Source organism: Jaculus jaculus, chromosome 7, assembly GCF_020740685.1.
Source record: "Jaculus jaculus isolate mJacJac1 chromosome 7, mJacJac1.mat.Y.cur, whole genome shotgun sequence".
In the NCBI taxonomy this organism is placed as follows: domain Eukaryota; kingdom Metazoa; phylum Chordata; class Mammalia; order Rodentia; family Dipodidae; genus Jaculus; species Jaculus jaculus.
Window position 1 is genome coordinate 36295640 of NC_059108.1, and position 15287 is coordinate 36310926.

Here is a 15287-nt window from a genome sequence, read left to right on the forward strand (position 1 = left end):
TTGGTTGAGTCATGAGCCACCAAAATTTGTTTTCTCACAGCTATGGAGGCTTGGAGGCTTGGTGTCTGATGAGAGTAGCTCTCTATTTCCAACAGTCTGCCCAGATGTGGTGGCCTCATGTGCTGGGAGGGCAAAGCATGTGAACTCTGCATGGAGTCTCTTTCTTAAGACAGTGTAGAGCCCTTCATGACCAGTCACTGAGGGCATCACTTTTTAATACTTGTGCATTGGGGATTTATTTTCAGTATGAATTTTCCAGGAAACATAAACATTCAAACCATAATGTAGTTATTATAGATAGCAACTTCAGTGGGCAAATGAAATGTTTTGAAAACCCAAGTGTAGAATTAAACCAAAATCTAGGTTTCCATTTGTGCCTGTGATTGAAAAATTATATTCCAAATGATGTTAATATACATACCCAATTTAGTCCATAATATTGAAAAACTCAAAAAATTTAGGGTCAGTTCAACTTTATGCTGTTTTTTTTTTTTATTGTTATAATGATAGTGTAAGTGTCTTTATTTAAAGAGTAAAAATGTCTGCAAAAATCCTCTTCCCTTTTACAAAAGAATTTTTTTTTCTGGGAATAAGTGAAATACTGAAGTATCAATATTTTTAAGTCCGATAGATCTGAAGACATTGAGTTAGTCAAAGCTTTATGCTGTGTTATAATATCAGAAAAGTGTCAGGTCAAGAGCATAGCTGTGGTTTTAGCCTTGTCCTGAGTAATGACTAGTACTGAGATTCTGGAGTAGGAAACCAGAAAGGGGGACAGGGAGAAGAGCATGGGGCCCAGGGTAGAATAAAATACGATGGAGGGGGGGCGTGTGAGTAGAGGTGAGAGGAGAGCAGATGTGAGGCATCAGAAGGTTTGTTTCTGATCAACATACTTAAAAGACATGGGAGGAGAGGAGATGGTTTTAGATAAATAAACTTAGAGGGGTGGAGGAAGAGGAGGTGGTTCTGGATAAGAATGACTAGAGGAGGCAGAGGGAGAGGAGGTGGTTCTGGGTGAGTGTACATAGAGGAGGCGGAGGGAGAGGAGGTGGTTCTGGGTGAGTGTACGTAGAGGAGGCGTAGGGAGAGGAGGTGGTTCTGGGTGAGTGTACGTAGAGGAGGCGGAGGGAGAGGAAGTGGTTCTGGGTGAGTGTACGTAGAGGAGGCGGAGGGAGAGGAGGTGGTTCTGGGTGAGTGTACGTAGAGGAGGAGGTGGTTCTGGGTGAGTGTACGTAGAGGAGGCGGAGGGAGAGGAGGTGGTTCTGGGTGAGTGTACGCAGAGGAGGCGGAGGGAGAGGCGGTGGTTCTGGATGAGTGTACGTAGAGGAGGCGGAGGGAGAGGCGGTGGTTCTGGGTGAGTGTACGCAGAGGAGGCGGAGGGAGAGGAGGTGGTTCTGGGTGAGTGTTCGTAGAGGAGGCGGAGGGAGAGGAGGTGGTTCTGGGTGAGTGTACTCAGAGGAGGCGGAGGGAGAGGCGGTGGTTCTGGGTGAGTGTACGTAGAGGAGGCGGAGGGAGAGGAGGTGGTTCTGGGTGAGTGTACGTAGAGGAGGAGGTGGTTCTGGGTGAGTGTACGTAGAGGAGGCGGAGGGAGAGGAGGTGGTTCTGGGTGAGTGTACGCAGAGGAGGCGGAGGGAGAGGCGGTGGTTCTGGGTGAGTGTACGCAAAGGAGGCGGAGGGAGAGGAGGTGGTTCTGGGTGAGTGTACGCAGAGGAGGCGGAGGGAGAGGCGGTGGTTCTGGGTGAGTGTACGCAGAGGAGGCGGAGGGAGAGGCGGTGGTTCTGGGTGAGTGTACGCAGAGGAGGCGGAGGGAGAGGCGGTGGTTCTGGGTGAGTGTACGCAGAGGAGGCGGAGGGAGAGGCGGTGGTTCTGGGTGACTGTACGCAGAGGAGGCGGAGGGAGAGGCGGTGGTTCTGGGTGAGTGTACGCAGAGGAGGCGGAGGGAGAGGCGGTGGTTCTGGGTGAGTGTACGCAGAGGAGGCGGAGGGAGAGGAGGTGGTTCTGGGTGAGTGTACGCAGAGGAGGCGGAGGGAGAGGAGGTGGTTCTGGGTGAGTGTACGCAGAGGAGGCGGAGGGAGAGGAGGTGGTTCTGGGTGAGTGTACGCAGAGGAGGCGGAGGGAGAGGAGGTGGTTCTGGGTGAGTGTACGTAGAGGAGGCGGAGGGAGAGGCGGTGGTTCTGGGTGAGTGTACGCAGAGGAGGCGGAGGGAGAGGCGGTGGTTCTGGGTGAGTGTACGCAGAGGAGGCGGAGGGAGAGGCGGTGGTTCTGGGTGAGTGTACGCAGAGGAGGCGGAGGGAGAGGAGGTGGTTCTGGGTGAGTGTACGCAGAGGAGGCGGAGGGAGAGGAGGTGGTTCTGGGTGAGTGTACGCAGAGGAGGCGGAGGGAGAGGCGGTGGTTCTGGGTGAGTGTACGCAGAGGAGGCGGAGGGAGAGGCGGTGGTTCTGGGTGAGTGTACGCAGAGGAGGCGGAGGGAGAGGCGGTGGTTCTGGGTGAGTGTACGCAGAGGAGGCGGAGGGAGAGGAGCTGGTTCTGGGTGAGTGTACCTACACTCTAACTCTATGATTCACCAAACCAAAGACCTGTGAGTTGCCTAATCCTTTTTATCTCATTTTTATTTTATAATACCCCATCTCATCAGATCCCGATGGTTAGCAGATCTAAGCAGTTTTTTTAAAATTTTTATTAGCATTTTCCATGATTATAAAAAAGTAACCCATGTTAATTCCCCCCACACACACACTTTCTCTTTTGAAGCAGTTTTACTTCTAGAGATGCTTGGGATTTTGTTTCTCTCCATGGAACCCTTCACCATTATAATCTGGACCCCCTCAGAAACTTGAAGAAGGGGATTGGAGACTATAGGTGGCTCAGTGTTAAAGACACTTGCTTTCAAAGCCTGACAGTCCAGGTTCAGTTTCTCAGTACCTATATATAACCAGATGCACAAGGTAGATCATGTTGGTTTCTTGTAGTGAGAGGTTCTGGTGTTTCTTTCTCTCCCCCCCTCGTTCTTCCTTTCCATACAAATAAATAAATACACATATTTTTAAAAGTAAAGATAAAAAGGCTTCCCGCCTGGTGTGATGGCACATACTATAATCAAACACCCAGAATGAGGAAGAAGAATGGAGAATGTGACGGCAGTGTGGGATATGTAGTGAGACTGTCTTCAAAAACAAACAAATAAATAAACACCAATCCACAATTACAGCAGAAAACCTTAAACACGTATTTGACCTGATAATTCTAGGACTTTATCATGTGAAAAGTAACCCGTTTCCACAAGTACTTACTATGTCCCAGAATGGTATCAGGCCTTTACTTCTCCTATGGCCTTTACAGGAAACAAATCAACAGAATAGGTACAATTACAATTTTTTAGATATGGCAAATATGTCCTCCAGCCTCTGCAAATGAACTCCAGATGCATGTGCCACCTTGTACATCTGGCTTTACGTGGGTACTGGGGATTCAAACCTTGGTCCCTTGGCTTTGTAGGCAAATGCCATAACTGCTAAGCCACCACTGCAGCCCCATAACAATTTTTATACTGTGATTCCAGTTTTATGAAATCAGAGGAAGAACCCCTCTGTTGTTGTATCATATGTGTATGTGTAGAAATAACTCAAAGGGGTAACTGTCCTTTGAGAAGCCATGTGCACGCTGCTACTAACCCCATGCTTAAATATATGTTATGCCTTCTTCTTAGTAAACAACTATGCTTCAAGGAAATAAGGGGAAGAAGGAAATTATCAAAACTCAGACAGTTCTTTTGTTGTTGTTTTTGTTCTTTTTTCGAGGCAGGGTCTCACTCTAGTTCAGGCTGACCTGGAATTCATTATGTAGTTTCAGGGTGGCCTGGAACTCACGGTGATCCTTCTACGTCTGCCTCCTGAGTGCTGGGATTAAAGGCATGTGCCACCATGCCTGGCTCCTGAGAGTTATTCTTTAACACAATGTGTGGCTTGATTGTGAGGGTTTTCAATGTTTAAACTTTTCTCGGCTCTCTTTTTTTGTTTGTTGTTTGAGGTAGGGTCTCTTCATAGCCCAGGCTGACCTGGAATGCACTATGTAGTCTCAGGGTGACCTCAGACTCCTGAGTGCTGGGATTAAAGACGAGTGCCACCAGTACTGTAATCTGGCTGTATTCTAAATTTTTTTTTTTAATTTTTATTAACATTTTCCATGATTATAAAATATATCCCATGGTAATTCCCTCCCTCCCCACCCCCACACTTTCCCATTTGAAATTCCATTCTCCATCATATTACCTCCCCATTACAATCATTGTAATTACATATATACAATATCAACCTATTAAGTATCCTCCTCCCTTCCTTTCTCTACCCTTTATGTCTCCGTTTTAACTTACTGGCCTCTGCTACTAAGTATTTTCATTCTCACGCAGAAGCCCAGTCATCTGTAGCTAGGATCCACATATGAGAGAGAACATGTGGTGCTTGGCTTTCTGGGCCTGGGTTACCTGACTTAGTATAATACTTTCCAGGTCCATCCATTTTTCTGCAAATTTCATAACTTCATTTTTCTTTACCACTGAGTAGAACTCCATTGTATAAATGTGCCACATCTTCATTATCCACTCATCTGTTGAGGGACATCTAGGCTGGTTCCATTTCCCAGCTATTATAAATTGAGCAGCAATAAACATGGTTGAGCATGTACTTCTAAGGAAGTGAGATGAGTCCTTCGGATATATGCCTAGGGGTGCTATAGCTGGGTCATATGGTAGATCAATCTCTAGCTGTTTTAGGAACCTCCACACTGTTTTCCACAATGGCTGGACCAGATTGCATTCCCACCAGCAGTGCAGAAGGGTTCCTTTTTTTCCACATCCCTGCCAACATTTATGATCATTTGTTTTCATGATGGTGGCCAATCTGACAGGAGTGAGATGGGATCTCAATGTAGTTTTAATCTGCATTTCCCTGATGACTAGTGACGTACAACATTTTTTTAGATGCTTATATGCCATTCGTATTTCTTCCTTTGAGAACTCTCTATTTAGCTCCATAGCCCATTTTTTGATTGGCTTGTTTGCTTCCTTATTATTTAACTTTTTGAGTTCTTCGTATATCCAAGATATTAATCCTCTATCAGATATATAGCTGGCGAAGATTTTTTCCCATTCTGTAGGTTGCCTCTTTGCTTTTTTCACTGTGTCCTTTGCAGTGCAAAATCTTTGTAATTTCATTAGGTCCCAGTGGTTAATCTGTGGTTTTATTGCCTGAGCAATTGGGGTTGTATTCAGAAAGTCTTTGCCAAGACCAATATGTTGAAGGGTTTCCCCTACTTTTTCCTCTAGCAGTTTCAAAGCTTCCGGTCTGATGTTAAGGTCTTTAATCCATTTGGACTTAATTCTTGTGCATGGCGAGAGAGAAGAATCTATTTTCATCCTTCTGCAGATATTTATCCAGTTTTCAAAACACCATTTGCTGAAGAGGCTGTCTCTTCTCCAATGAGTATTTTTGGCATTTTTATCGAATATCAGGTGGCTATAGCTACTTGGGCTTACATCTGGGTCCTCTATTCTGTTCCACTGATCTACATGTCCGTTTTTGTGCCAGTACCATGCTGTTTTTGTTACTATGGCTCTGTAGTATAGGGTAAAATCAGGTATGGTGATACCACCAGCCTCTTTTTTGTTGCTCAGTATTATTTTAGATATTCGAGGTTTTTTGTGATTCCAAATGAATTTTTGGATTGTTTTTTCTATTTCCATGAAGAAAGCCTTTGGAATTTTGATAGGGATTGCATTAAATGTGTAGATTGCTTTTGGTAAGATTGCCATTTTCACGATATTGATTCTTCCAAGCCAGGAACAAGGGATGTTTCTCCACTTTCTAGTGTCTTCTGCAATTTCTCGCTTGAGTGTTTTAAAGTTCTCATTGTATAGATTCTTTACTTCCTTGGTTAGGTTTATTCCAAGGTATATTATTTTTTTGATGCAATTGTGAATGGGAGTGATTCTCTGATTTCATCCTCTGTGTGTTTGTTGTTAGCATATATGAAGGCTACTGATTTCTGTGTATTTATTTTGTATCCTGCTACATTGCTGTAGGTTTTGATCAGCTCTAACAGCTTGCTAGTAGAGTCTTTAGGGTCCTTTATGTATAGAATCATGTCATCTGCAAATAATGATAACTTGATTTCTTCCTTTCCAATTTTTATCCCTTTTATGTGTGTCTCTTGCCTTATTGCTATGGCTAAGACTTCCAAAACTATATTAAATAAAAGTGGGGACAGTGGACACCCTTGTCTTGTTCCTGATTTTAGTGGAAAAGCTTCCAGTTTTTCCCCATTTAGTAATATGTTTGCTGTAGGCTTGTCATAAATAGCCTTTATTATATTGAGATATGTTCCTTCTATTCCCAGTCTCTGTAGGACTTTTATCATGAAGGGATGTTGGATTTTGTCAAATGCTTTCTCTGCGTCTAATGAGATGATCATGTGATTTTTGTCCTTCAACCCGTTTATGTAATGTATTACATTTATAGATTTGCGTATGTTGAACCATCCCTGCATCTCTGGGATAAAGCCTACTTGGTCAGGGTGAATGATCTTTTTGATATACTCTTGTATTCTGTTTGCCAATATTTTGTTGAGAATTTTTGCATCTATGTTCATGAGGGAGATTGGTCTGTAATTTTCTTTTTTTGTTCTATCTTTGCCTGGTTTTGGTATCAGGGTGATGCTGGCCTCATAGAAGGAGTTTGGTAGAATTCCTTCTTTTTCTATTTCCTGGAAAAGCTTAAGAAGCAATGGTGTTAGCTCTTCCTTAAAAGTCTGGTAAAATTCAGCAGTGAATCCGTCCGGGCCTGGGCTTTTTTTAGTTGGGAGATTATGGATAACTGTTCGGATCTCCATGTTTGTTATAGGTCTATTTAAGTGATTAATCTCATTTTGATTTAATTTAGGTAGGTCATATAGATCAAGGAAATCATCCATTTCTTACAGATTTTCATACTTTGTGGAGTATATGCTTTCATAGTATGTCCCTATGATTTTTTGAATTTCTCTGGAATCTGTTGTGATGTTACCTTGTTCATCTCTGATTTTATTAATTTGTGTCTCTTCTCTCTTTCTTTTGGTCAGATTTGCTAAGGGTTTATCAATCTTGTTTATCCTTTCAAAGAACCAACTCTTTGTTTCATTAATTCTTTGGATTGTTCTTTTTGTTTCTATTTGATTAATTTCTGCCCTAATCTTTATTATTTCTTCCCGTCTACTGATTTTTGGTTTGCCTTGTTCTTCTTTTTCCAAGGCTTTAAGGCGAAGCATTAGGTCGTTTACTTGCAACCTTTCTAATTTCTTAATATAGGCACTTAAGGCTATAAATTTACCTCTTAGAACTGCCTTCATTGTGTCCCAGAGATTTTGGTATGTTGTGTTCTCATTATCATTTGACTCTATAAATTTTTTGATTTCCTTTTTGATTTCTTCATTGACCCACTCATCATTTAGTAGTATATTGTTTAGTTTCCATGATTTTGTGTATGCTCTATAGCCTTTCTTGCTACTGATTTGTAGTTTAATTCCATTGTGGTCAGATAGAATGCAAGGAATTATTTCAATTTTCCTGAATTTGTTAAGATTTGCTTTGTGTCCTAATATATGGTCTATTTTAGAGATTGTTCCATGTGCTGCTGAAAAGAATGTATATTCTGCAGCCTTTGGATGAAATGTCCTATATATATCTGTTAGGTCCATTCCTTCTATGACCTCATTTAGTCCAGATGCCTCTCTGTTTATTCTTTCCCTGGATGACCTGTCAATTGATGAGAGTGGGGTGTTAAAGTCACCCACCACCACTGTGTTTGGTGTTATCTGTGACCTTAGTTCTAATAGTGTTTGTTTGACGAATTTGGGAGCCCCCATGTTAGGTGCATATATGTTTAGGATTGTAATGTCCTCCTGTTGGAGTGTGCCCTTAATCAATGTAAAGTGACCTTCCTTATCTTTCTTGACTAATGTCGGACTAAAGTCTACCCTGTCTGATATTAGGATAGCAACCCCTGCTTGTTTTCTAGGCCCATTTGCTGGAAACACCGTCTTCCAACCTTTCACCCTAAGATAATGTCTATCCTTTGTAGAAAGGTGAGTTTCTTGGAGACAACAAATTGTAGGATCCTGCTTTTTAACCCAGTCTGCAAATCTATGTCTTTTCGTTGGGGCATTGAGACCGTTGATATTAAGAGATATTATTGAAAGGTGTGTATTTATGTTTGCTATTTTTTTTTGTGTGTGTGTGTTTCTGGTTCTACCTGTGCTCTCTTCTGTTAACTGGTATTTGAGTATAGCTTGTTTTTTCTAGGTTCCTTATATGTGTGCTTTTCCTTTTGTTCAGCATGGAGGATTCTATCAAGTATTTTCTGTAGAGCTGGTTTTGTCTTCAAATACTCCTTTAACCTGCTTTTGTCATGGAATGTCTTTATTTCTCCATCTATTTGAATGGATAACTTTGCAGGATAAAGTAACCTTGGTTGACAGTTGTTATCTTTCAGAACTTGGAATATATCACTCCAAGCCCTTCTGGCTTTAAAAGTTTGTGTTGAATAATCTGCTGTAATCCTGATGGGCTTGCTTTTGTAGGTAACTTGATTTTTCTCTCTAACTGCTTTCAATATTTTTTCTTTGGTGTGTGTGTTTGGAAGTTTGATTATAATATGGCGAGGAGAGGTTCTTTCTGGGTTTTGTCTGGCTGGGGTTCTAAAGGCTTCCTGTATCTGTATTGGCACCTCTTCCCCAATTTAGGGGAAATTTTCCTCTATGATTTTGTTGAAGACGCCTACTATGCCTCTGGAGTGGAGTTCTTCTCCTTCTACTATGCCCTGAATTCTTATATTGGATCTTTTCATAGTGTCCCGAATATCTTGAAATTCCCACTCATACTTTTCTATAAGTTTGTCTTTTTCTTTGTTGGACTGCATTAGGTCTGCCACCTGGTCTTCTACCTTAGATATTCTGTCCTCTCCCTCATCCATCCTACTGGTGAGATTTTCTACAGAGTTTTTTATTTCATTAACTGTGTTCTTCATTGCTAGTGATTCTGACTGGTTTTTCTTTATTATTTCTATTTCCCTATTTATGTCTTGTATTGCCTTCTTTATTTCATTAAATTGGTGTCCTGCCTCTTCTTTGATTCCTTTGATTTTTTCTTTGATTGTTTTCATGTGTTCTTTGACCTCTTTGAACATATTTATAATTATTCTTTTGAACTCTTTCTCAGGCATTTCCTCTAACTCTTTCTCACTGGAGGACATTTCTGATGCATTAATACTTATAGGTGGATTTATATCATCTTGCTTTTTAGTGTTTCTTGTGTTATAATGTATATATTTTTGCATCTTGGATTAAGTTAATGCTTGGATTTTCTAGCTAGCTGTGTATTCTTAGCTGTATCAATTGATTTGATGTAATATATTTTCAGGGTAGGACCTTAAGGTGTTAGGTGTGGCTCTTAAGACTCTCAGAGTATCTACAAAGATGTTCTTAGGGGTTGAGTTTCCCTGCTATAGGAGTATTCAAGCAGGCTGAGTGGAATAAAATACAGGTAGATTCTAAAATTTAACTAAACACTGTACACATTCAATCAAAAACAGCCCCGAGTATGTATGCAAGAGTAGTTATTGTAATGACCAGATCCTCTATCAACAAAGGGGTTATGATTTCTGGTCTGTTGAGGTATCCAAGTCAGCTTGTGACCAAGTGAGACCCTTCCCTGGTGCAATCCCGGTTACTTTGGATGATTTTGGTCTCAGTCAAGTTGCTGCCTGGGTTGTCGGGCTGCTGTTCTGATTTCTGGAGCTGGGCACTTGCTTTTCCTGCGGGGCAAACTGAGCCGCTGCTGCTGCCTCTGCTGCTGCTGTAGCTGCCACTGCTGGAGCCACCACTGCTGCTGAAGCTGCTGCTGCTGTGTCCACTGCCGCTGCTCCCCCTGAAGCTGCTGCCACTCCTGGGTCTGCTGCTGCTGGGGCCGCTGTTACCGGTGCTGGAGCCGCTGATGTTGCTGCCGAACTCTGCTCCTGCTTGGGTCCCGCTGTCAGCCCAAGTTGGTGTTGCCGGGTCCCGGGCCGCTGCTCTGTTCGCCGGAGCTGGGCTCAGGCGGTGGGGGAGGGGAGGGAGCCGCGGCTGCTCTGGTTGTCTCGCTGTTCTACGTGTTCTTCTATCTTGCGGTCTGCTCCTCCGCTGCTCACTGCCGCTCTCCCCTCAGTTTCCCGAGTTGCAGAGAGTGCAGTGTGAGGGAAAGCTCCCACACCTGGCTTTTCCTGCGGCTCGAGCTGAGTCTGGCGGCTTTCTGGTGCGCCGCAGCCACGGCGGTTGGCCGAGCTGCTGAGCCGCTTTTCCCGCCTGTGCGAGCTCTGGATGCTCTGGAACTCTTCTACTTCTCTGCTGCCGCTTCAATTTCCTATACACCTCACTTTTTAGTAAAAGTGTGTATTTTGCTGAGTTTTTTTGGTCTTTTTCCCCCCTAGGCTGCTTTGGCGTGGTACCTACGCCGCCATCTTAACCGGAAGTCTGTCTGTATTCTAAAATTTTAAAAGCATATATGGCTATTTTGAAACCTTTTAATTTTTATTTATTAGAGAGAGAGAATGGGTGCACCAGGGCCTCTAGCCACTGTAAATGAACTCCAGATGCCTGCACCACCTTCCGTATCTGGCTCATGTGGTTACTAGAGACTTGAAAGTGGGTCCTTAGACTTTGCAGGCAGACACCTTGACCACTAAGCCATCTCTTCAGCTCTGAAACCTTTTTTAAAATTTTAAATATTTTTTTTTATTGATTAGAGACGAGAAAGAGAATGAGAATGGCCATGTCAGGGCCTCTAGCTGCTGTAAATGAATTCCAAATGCCTATGCCACCTTGTGCAACTGGTTTATATGGGTATTGGGGAATGAAACCTGTGTCCTTAGGCTTCACAGGCAAGCACCTTAACCACTAAGCTATCTCTCCAGCCCTGAAACCTTTTATGTTTTTGGTTTTTTGAGGTAGGGTTTCACTGTAGTCCAGGCTGGCCTGGAATTCACTATGTCGTCTCAACTCTTAACTCAAGACGATCCTCCTACCTCTCTATCCTGAGTGCTGGGATTAAAGGCATGCGACACCATGCCTGGCTCTGAAACCTTTTTAATTTGAAATATTTTGTGTGTAGGAAAGAATAGATAAGATAAAAATGATATTCTGGGCTGGAGAGATGGCTTAGCGGTTAAGCGCTTGCCTGTGAAGCTTAAGGACCCCGGTTCGAGGCTCGGTTCCCCAGGTCCCACGTTAGTCAGATGCACAGGGGGGCGCATGTGTCTGGAGTTCGTTTGCAGAGGCTGGAAGCCCTGGCGCGCCCATTCTCTCTCTCTCCCTCTATCTGTCTTTCTCTCTGTGTCTGTCTCTCTCAAATAAATAAATTTTAAAAAATTTTTTTAAAAATGATATTCTTAGAATAGTTGAATCTCTCTCCACTCATCTCCCCACCTAAGAAATGGAACATGATTAAGATTCTGGTATGTCCAGGTTCTCTCCTTACCTGATGGCATCCCTCCAAGGGGCAAGACTGGGTATTCTGAATGTGTGCTTGCCACGCTACATTTTCAATATAGCTTTACTCCATATGTATCTATTTCTAAAATGTATTATTCAATTTGATATGTCTTTGAAATTATATATGTTGTATTACTTTCCCTCACCTAGTCTTAGATATTCAGAACTTTTCATTCTGTGAATATACAATAAATTTATTTTGCCTATGTTTTCAGCTTTTTGCCATTACAAAAATGCTGATAGAACATTAAAAACCGTATTGGGAGCTATAGTATATGAGCATAGTATAGTTTGGTCATGCTCCCATCATGTTACTCCTATTTTCCCCCTCAAAACTCCCCTGCCCTCACTCTACTGAGGACCTTCTTTCAAGGTAGTCCTTCCTCTGTTTTGTTGTCACACTCCTTTTGTCCTCCATCTTCCATGTCAAAATGTTTATGTGGAGGGAATTAGCATGGTTTATTGTCTATAATTATGGAAACTGTCAATAAAAAGTTTTAAAGATATTTATGGGCTCAGAATAGTGCATGTCTTGTGGGGTGTCACTTATCACTGTGGGGTCATGAATGTACCAGTTGGCTGCAGTATGCCTTCCCACCTTGTGGCTCTTACATTCTTTCTGCTTCTCTTCTGCTGTGTTCCCTGAGCCTTGGAGGGCAAGTTAGAAATCTCCTTTAGTGTTGAGCTGTCAGCATCCTCTTGTTTTCTGCTTTCATGAGTTTTGAGGCTCTCCAATGTCTACCACCATCTTTATAGAAAAGCTTCTCTGTCCAGCAATGAAAGCAGCACTCATGTTCATCCTGCTACTTTCTCTGCAATGTTCTCTAACTCTTGTGGATGTGATAGAGAGGACTGGGCCTCCTTCTCTCTTTTTCTCTTTCCCTTACTAATCACCTTGATGAGTTTTGGGTCTCCCCAGTACATACCACCATCTGAAAAAAGTAAGCTTCTCAAACCAAACGGGAAAACAGCATTAATCAGTGGACACAAACATGAACATTTAGAAGGCAGTTTGATGATCTCAAAGTATCCATTTAGCCAAAGAACAGTGATAGCTTCCTTTTAGGGCCTATCTCCTTAAGAACATTCTTACACCCATGTGTCCTGATAAGCATGTGCAAAAGCGTCTATTATGCTGGACCTGGCGGTGCAGCCCTGTGAGGCAGGACAATGACAAGTTCAAGGCCTGCCTGGGCTACAGTATGAATTCCAGGCCATTCTGAGTAATTTAGTGAGACCCTATCTTAAAATAAAAAATGAACAAGGTGGACATGATGTGTAACTCAGTGACAGAACACTTGCCTAATATGGGTTAGCCAAAGAACAGTGATAGCTTCCTTTTAGGGCCAATCTCCTTAAGAACATTCTTACACCTGATAAGCATGTGCAAAAGCATCTATTATATGATGACAGAGCACTTACCTAATATGGGTTCGTCCCCAGTACTACACACACATGGCATCTCTTAGACTGAACTATGTAGCTAGAATGGAATGTTGGGTTGTAAAATATATTCATTTTCACCTCTAATGGTTAACACATAATACTTTTTCAAAAGGGATTGTAACAAATGTAAACTGACATAGTGTGCAACCATTCCTGTTTTCTCATTGTCTGCTAACTTTGATGTGGTGGTTTGGATCAGGGGATCTCCCATAAACTCATATGTTTTGAATGCTTTATCCCCAGATTATGGTAATTTGAGAGGAGGAGCCATGCTAGAAGAAGTGTATTGTTAGGGATGGGCTTTCAGGTACTACAGCCCGCTCCTCCTTTCTAGAACTCGGGTCACTTTCCTGCCGCTGTTTCTGCCTGCTGTGGCCAATGACATTGTGGATCTACTAGGACTATTGGATGGCTGCCAAAGAGAGCTGCCGGCTAAGGATGGAGTTTTCCCCAGGCTGTGAGCAGCCAGCTAGAGGCACAGTTGGAACTCCAGAGACTGTCACTGGCTAGAGACGTTGGACTTGGAACTTGATGTTTTCCCTGTTTGTTTTAGGCCTTGGATTGGTTCAGTCTTTCCTTGCAATGCCATCTTTTGCGGTGTGAAGGATTCTTCTGTGCCATTATGTTTCTTTGGTTTTATAGCTCACCGTTAAAGATACCTTGGACTATAGGGATGTTTGAACAGTACTGGGATTGGTAAAAACTGTAAGGGCTTTTAAAGTTGGATTAAATACATTTCATTTTATTTCATAGACGGTCATGAGTTTGTGGGTTCCAGGGATAGAATGTGATAGTTTGGATCAGGTGTCTCCTATACATTTCCATGTTCTGAATGCTTGATCCCCAGCTGATGGATCCTTGCTGGAGGAGGTGTGTTCTTTGGGACGGGTTTATAGGTTTTATAACCAGCTTCCCCTTGCAATGTTGGGTGCACTCTCTTGCTGATAGACCATTGCTGGGGTGCGGTGTTGGGGGTGGGTTTATGGGTGTTATAGTCCACTTCCCCTTGCAGTGTTTGGCACACTCGCCTGCTGCTGTTTCCATTTTTCTGTGGCAGGGATGATGCCTAGACTCTGTTCTACCATCTTTTCCCTGCCAGCATGGGAAACTGAGCTTTCCCTCAAGTCTGAAAGCCAAAATAAACAACTTTCCTCCCATCATCTACTTTTGGTCAGGTGCTTTACTCCAGCAATGAGAAGGTCACAAACAATTGAGCAATGTGCTTCTTTAATCAGAAAAAAAGAAAAGCAGTGATTCTCACATATTCCTTATAATATTGGAGCTGTTTTGAAATACAAACTGTGCCTATTGCCATTGACATGGGCTTGTGTCCTTGCAGGTATGCCAACAGTAGCCTCATCAAGTACATGGAGAAACATAAGGTCAAGCCTGACAGCAAAGTGTTCCTCCTGGTAGGTGTTTCTCTCCCCAGCTGACATCTGTCCTCATCAGCCCTAGCCTCATCCTGAGGAATTATCTCAGCTGTTCCTCAATTGCCGTATGCAAGGGCAAAATTCAATTATTTTTCTGTTGAGGTATCATCCTTGACATCTAGCCTTAATTTTTTAAACAACTTATCTTTCAGGAAAAAAAGAATATTAAAGAGTTTTTGTGTTGATTTCATAAATATGTTTGTAATAATTGTGCAGTAAGCTATAAAAGATATATTTGATGCTTATTGTGTCAGATATTAATACAGAGTAGGACGTTGACTTGTCAGCAGCCTTTCCATGTGCTCTAGCTTCAGAAACTCCTGACTATGGATCCAACCAAGAGAATCACCTCGGAGCAGGCTCTCCAGGACCCGTATTTTCAGGAGGACCCGTTGCCAACATTAGAGTATGTAGCTTCCCTCCTTTTTCTTTGGTCTTTTCTGACTGGGGGCTGTGTGATGTTAGATGGTGCTGAAAGCAGGGGAAGCGGCTGTTACTAAAGTATTTACTTCCTTCATTAATACTGCTTTGAAAGGGTTAGGAATGTAGTGTAGTAGGTAGAGTACTTGCCTGCCATGCACGAAGCCATGGGCTCAAGTCCCAGCACTGCACACTGCTGAGTATAGTAGCTGAGCCTGTAACCCCAGCACTCGGGAGGTAGAAGAAGAAGGATCAGAAGCTCAAGGTCATTTTGAAATACATGGTGACACATGAAAGCCTGTGTCAAAGAGATTGTCTCCAAGAACAACTGATAGAACTGTGAATGTTTCGCGGTGACCACTAACCAGTCTTACAGACAGAAGTTGAGAATGAAAACAGACGAGACCCTTATGGACTGTCTGCCAGATCACAGATGAA

The 15287-nt window shown here is 42.8% G+C and overlaps 1 protein-coding gene across 3 annotated transcripts in view; it reads left to right on the plus strand.

The window, feature by feature from the left end:
- The window catches only part of Cdk19 (cyclin dependent kinase 19), a 174589-nt gene that overhangs the window by 141139 nt on the left and 18163 nt on the right, over positions 1-15287 (plus strand). For all 3 annotated transcript variants that reach the window (XM_004660632.2, XM_045154452.1, XR_006638124.1), the window contains 2 exons: positions 14336-14408; positions 14738-14835. In XM_004660632.2, the coding sequence (XP_004660689.1) occupies positions 14336-14408; positions 14738-14835 (171 nt within the window). The remainder of the gene's footprint in view (positions 1-14335; positions 14409-14737; positions 14836-15287) is intronic.